Below are 5,476 nucleotides of genomic sequence, written 5' to 3'. Positions count from 1 at the left end.
TACCTTGCAAGTTGGGCCACTGTTTGGAAAGCGTGAAGCATTTTCAAATGACGTAGCAGCATCTTATACCTCGATTCTGATTAGCTTGTCAAATCTGAAGCAGGACTTTTGTTGGTCCTGTTTTTTTGTGCTAATCCCACACATCACTTGCCATTTTAGAAACTGTCTCGCAGATTCTGGGAAGGTGGTAAATTGGTGGAAGGCAAAACACACTGTGACTGCAAAGATGTAAAGTCAATACTATATAAATCTCAATCTGAAAAGCATTAACTATATATTTAACAAGAAGTGAAGATGAATTGATCCATGTTGAGCTGTTTAACAGATGGACTATGAGCTGTAAAGCCTGTGTCAGGAGTGCAATTGTGAACATGTGTTGTTTCTCTGGGCTCAGGAGGCCATGATGGACCACTCCTTGCAGTCTATCTCTTACATCGCCGATATCGGCAGCATCCTGGTCCTGATGGCTCGCAGGAAGCTGCCAGGCCGACGCACTGCAGAGGGAGAGGGGGAGGGAGAGGCTTCCTGCTCACCAGCCCAGAAGAAGTGCTGCATGATCTGCCACGCGTTCCACTCCGAAGACGTGAGTACCGGTTTTAAAATGAAAATGCGTAACACTGCTGTAACATGTTTCTTTCAAAAACTGCATGTGCAAAAACGAAGGACGTGTGTGAAGCTGTCGGCCTGTTGTTTTCTGAGAGAGATTTTGGCTTGTCTCCGGCAGGCTCAGCTCATGGCTCAGGCGATTGGCCAGGCGTTCAGCGTTGCCTATCAGCAGTTCATGCAGGTGAACGGCATCAAGCCCAGCGAGCTGCAGCCCAGCGAGTACAGCGACTACCTGGGGACACAGGAGCTCTACAACGGGGACCTGGTGCACTTCTCCCGCTCCGAGAACATCCGTCAGGTGAGGCCACTCCAACCCACAGTACCAGGCACCACACAGGGGCTGACAGCACTTTGAATGAGAGCGAGCGTGGTCCCCAGTGTGCCACTGGCTCTGCCCTCCCCACAGGACCTGTTTCCACTCTCCATTCCACAGCAGTATTTACTGTTTACTGATGTGGTGGGGGGGGGTCTAGCACTGACCCTCTTGTTTCTTTTATGATAGGTTAAATCAAGTTTGAAATCCATAAAGAATGGTTCTGTACAGGTTTAAGCATGTGTACAGTGTTTCATGTAATCCATTAAAGCACTAGGTCCCAATGTGAAAGAGTGCCGACCATCAGCCTTAAATGTAATGGTGTGTAGTATTAAGCCCTTTCTCTGTGCCCTGGCCCGGAGGTATCATGCTGTGTGTAACCCCTCCCTCCCTGTGCCTCTCCTGCAGGTGTGCATTGAGAAGCCGCGTGGGGAGATCCTAGGCCTGGCCATCGTGGAGTCTGGGTGGGGTTCCATACTGCCCACAGTGGTAGTAGCTAACCTCCTCCACGGGGGGGCAGCAGAGCGCTGTGGGGAGCTCAGTATTGGGGACCGAGTCATGTCTGTCAATGGCACTAGCCTGGTGGGGCTGCCCATCACCACCTGCCAGAGCATCATCAGGGTGAGTTTACCCAAGCGCTGCCTCTGTCAGCATAGCTACTCAAAGTGACACTAAGTGTTGAGTTTACCAATACCCTGCTGAAATAACAGGTGCAATCAAACACATGCATGTGCATATTATTATACATAGCAATATATATATATTGAGAACTGTTAATTACATTATTAAAAAGCTAGAAGACTGGACCTTGTGACGCTTCAGTGTTCTGTGCTCTTTAAACAGGTTACATAGTTAAAATGTGTTTTTGCTCTTTGACTTGCTTCTAACAAAAACTACCTGTCTTGTCATCGAAATCAAGAGAGCCATAAACTGGAGCTGACCATGGCTCAAGGGCGACCCGCTTTGAACTGTAACACTCTGAGCGGGGCTCTTAGAGGGGGTAGAGATCTAGTAAAGAACACCCCAAGCAGGGTTCTTACAGGGGCAGAGGTCTAGTAAAGACAGTGAAATCCAGTTAGCAGTAGAGAATTCTCATGTATTCCAGTTTAGCACAGAGAGAAGAACAAGAGAGCATAAGTAGAAGCTGAGTAAAAGTAAGTCTAAAACAGAAGGTAGGAAGCACTTTTTTTTTACACAGAGTTATAAATGCATGGAATAACCTACCAGGTGAAGTAGTACGATATAGAACACTGGGAACATGAAGATTCGGTGCTTTTACGTGAGATCCCCCAGTAGGGGATTATGGTGTGCTAACAAGGGACGAGCCTTGATGGACCGAATGGCCTCCGGCTCCCAAGCTGTCGGAGGCAGTGGTTTTGTAGGAGCACTGCAGAATATAGCTTGCAAACCAAACTGTCAGCCGGCTGTGTTTAAGTATAGGCTAGATCAGGGTTTAGCATGCTTAGTCAGCGCAAATGAAAGTCTAGATTGTGGGAGTATTGCAGCATGTTAATGCTAGTTTGTGTTTATGTTTACATGCTTAGTAAAGGCAAATCAAACCAACTGATATCCTTGAAAAACAAAACATGCACAACTCACACAGGGCCAATAGCAATACAGAAAATGTACTGTTTGCTTTCAAAAATACAGTGTGGAATAGTCAGTGGGATGTATGTTTTTTCTTTTTTTTAATATGAGTCAGTTCTATTGGAGTAGATTTTATTTTTTTTTTATTTTATTTTTTTTTTAAAGGATCTGAAGAACCAGACAGAGGTGAAGCTCAGCATTGTGCACTGCCCCCCTGTTACCATGGCGATCATCAAACGGCCGGACCCAAAGTACCAGTTGGGCTTCAGTGTCGAGGATGGAATTGTGAGTCAGCCTGGAGTGAAAGAGTCACCTCTCCCACTTTCTGACCTTCTTTCTACAGTGCTGTGCAATATATGATGGTGTTTCGGCACCGTGCTCTGGAAACGTTGGCTTATGAATCTGTTCTTCACTGTCTGCCAAAACAAGTTCACTGCATGAAATAATGAGGATATTCGTGCAGGCGTAGGGAGCAACACAGCCCAGAGGGAAAGTCCGACACTGGGATGAATTCTCACCCTTGTCCCCTGCACATTCAAGCAGGGTACCCCATGGTTCCTTCTGCGATACCCTCATCACGTTAAGTGCTGTCTATTAGGCTGCCAACTAGAGAGAAATAATGTAGTTTCTTCTAGTATTTCTGCCTGTGTTACAATGTGGGTGTTTATAGTGTAAGTTGATACATCATAGATCTTCATCTTGTGCAAAAGCTGCTCAAACTGCAAAATGATGTCTGTTGTAATAAGAAATAAATGGAAGATTGTTCTTTTACTTCAGAACGATGCTGTATTTTCTATGGATCTACAGCTCTGGCCAAAAGTTTTTTGCATCACCTAGAATTTTAGGATTGAGACTAATAAAAAAAAAAAAAAAAAAACATAGGAACATAATTTTATAACTTCATGTAATCAAAGAAGATACAAAATAATAACAAAAGTCTGCCGCAAGCAATAGTATTTACAGTAATAGTATTTCATGTTAAAATTCAGAATGTCAAATTTTTCCATTTGTCAGTTTCTCGTTAAGGATATGGAAAACTACAAAGCGATATGTAATTTAATGTTAATGTAACATTATTCATCAGGTTTCATTTGACTTTATGAAGCAAAATTAGTTAATTTTATAGTGATGCATAACTTTTGGCCATAGCTGTATACACAGGATAAGATGTACTGGAAATTTGAGAAATTCATTTGGTTCAATATACACGATTTATAAATAGTGAAAAATACTTCTAATGGAGTCTGCTTTTTTCCTTTTGAGGTCAAATGCTTAGAAGGCTGCTCCTGACCCTCTGCTCTCTCCTCAGATCTGCAGCCTGATGCGGGGTGGCATTGCAGAGCGAGGCGGGATTCGTGTGGGGCATCGCATTATTGAGATCAACGAGCAGAGCGTGGTTGCCACGCCACACAAGAAAATCATCCACATCCTGACCCATGCCGTGGGAGAGGTGAGTAATCCTGCAATTCTCACTGGGGCTAACAGAGTCAAAATTGAAATCAAACTGATATGTAGCCTCTGTCTCTGTTCCAGATCCACCTGAAGACCATGCCAGCCTCTACCTACCGCCTCCTCACAGGTCAGGAGCAGCCTCTGTTTTTGTGAAGGCCCTCAGAGGCCGATGCAGGCATAGGGAGCAACACAGCCCAGAGAGAAGAGCCCGACACTGAAGCAGGGTACTCTGTGGTTCCTTCTGCTGTACCCTCATCACGTTAAGTGCTGGCTGTTAGGCTGCGGGATAGTGCATGGGAATATCCTTGTTATTTCATGCAGTGCACTTGTCTTTGCGTCTTTTCCTCCAAAGGCACCAGATTGTGAACCTGGCAGCAGCACTTGTTGAGAGATATATGGAGCTCATCCATGCTGTAGCATTGCACTCTCTTCATGCTATTAAAAGAGTTATTAATCGATCCTCCACATTGTGCTAAACTGTCGGTGGTACTTAATCTGGTTTCCAGAAACGATGCCCAATTCAAACTTCTTTATGTAATATTTGAGAAGGTACACCCAGGTCGTGTGTCTGTTTTTTTAGGTTTAAACACTTCGAATCACGGCCCCCTCATTAAAGTGATTTGAATTATTTATTTTTTTTCACAAGGCTCCCCCCCCCCAAAAAAAATTTTATAGCGCTTTGGTTATCCGATGCAAAGCACAGTTTGCTGTCTGTAGAAAACCAGCTAAAAGAACACAGAATGAACCTCAGCAAAAAGCCCATCGGGATCACCTCGAGTTTGGATTATCCCTTCTTTGGCAGGACATGGATGGGATGGGATGGGATAAGTGAAGCCTGTCCGTTTGCTCAGACCAGATTAAAACTAAATCACATGTTTGTGTAACGGATAATAGCCAAGGCATCAAATAACATATCCTAGCAATAGCATAGCAACTTTCTCACAAATCCTGTATATCAATTTGCTGTGTATCATTGTCTTCAAAGAGAGAAAGAGGTTAGTGTTGTGGCAGGCTGAATGGCCTACAAGAAAGAAATTCGACCATCTTAATGAAGGCTTTCTATGGGTTTGAAATAGTTGTCTTTGGTAGAAGGTACATTTAAAATAATTGAGCATGTGCGCACAAATACTGTTGCAGTGTCTTTTGTTTTATGAAACCCTTTTCTCAACATTTCGTCAGCTTTTTAACCCTGTTGAAGGTTACAATTGGATACGTTTACTTTTTATCAGTTCGTGTTTGGGATTATATTGTTCTCTTTTTTTTCTGGCTAGACTGTAAAGATAGGGTCCTTGTGAGAACATTGCTGTGCTGTTGGAGTGTAAGAACATGTTTTTTTGAAGTTTTGTATCAGTTATTTTAAGAGCCTGCCTTCACTGCTGTGCCGTGGAGCTCCAGGCTGCCGGGTACCAGAGGGTTTATGCAGTTTCAGCACATTGACCTCTATCATAGGGTCTTATTCTTCAAACTTTCTTGACGGGATGGTTGATGATGCTTTTTTTATTATTAATATAACCTAAA

General features: G+C 43.7%; 1 protein-coding gene across 1 annotated transcript in view; it reads left to right on the top strand.

Annotated features, from left to right (window-relative positions):
* The window catches only part of LOC121301155 (amyloid-beta A4 precursor protein-binding family A member 1-like), a 7,198-nt gene extending 2,621 nt beyond the window's left edge, over positions 1–4,577 (top strand). Inside the window, exons 2-7 of the mRNA XM_041230290.1 lie at positions 395–583; positions 725–904; positions 1,328–1,540; positions 2,672–2,791; positions 3,816–3,956; positions 4,040–4,577. Of these exons, the coding sequence (XP_041086224.1) occupies positions 395–583; positions 725–904; positions 1,328–1,540; positions 2,672–2,791; positions 3,816–3,956; positions 4,040–4,111 (915 nt within the window). The 3' untranslated portion in view covers positions 4,112–4,577. The remainder of the gene's footprint in view (positions 1–394; positions 584–724; positions 905–1,327; positions 1,541–2,671; positions 2,792–3,815; positions 3,957–4,039) is intronic.
* Positions 4,578–5,476: the final 899 nt, after the last annotated feature.

This window comes from Polyodon spathula, chromosome 27 (genome assembly GCF_017654505.1).
Source record: "Polyodon spathula isolate WHYD16114869_AA chromosome 27, ASM1765450v1, whole genome shotgun sequence".
Classification (NCBI taxonomy): domain Eukaryota; kingdom Metazoa; phylum Chordata; class Actinopteri; order Acipenseriformes; family Polyodontidae; genus Polyodon; species Polyodon spathula.
Note: the sequence above shows the minus strand (reverse complement) of the source record. Positions and strands in the feature narration are given on the sequence as shown.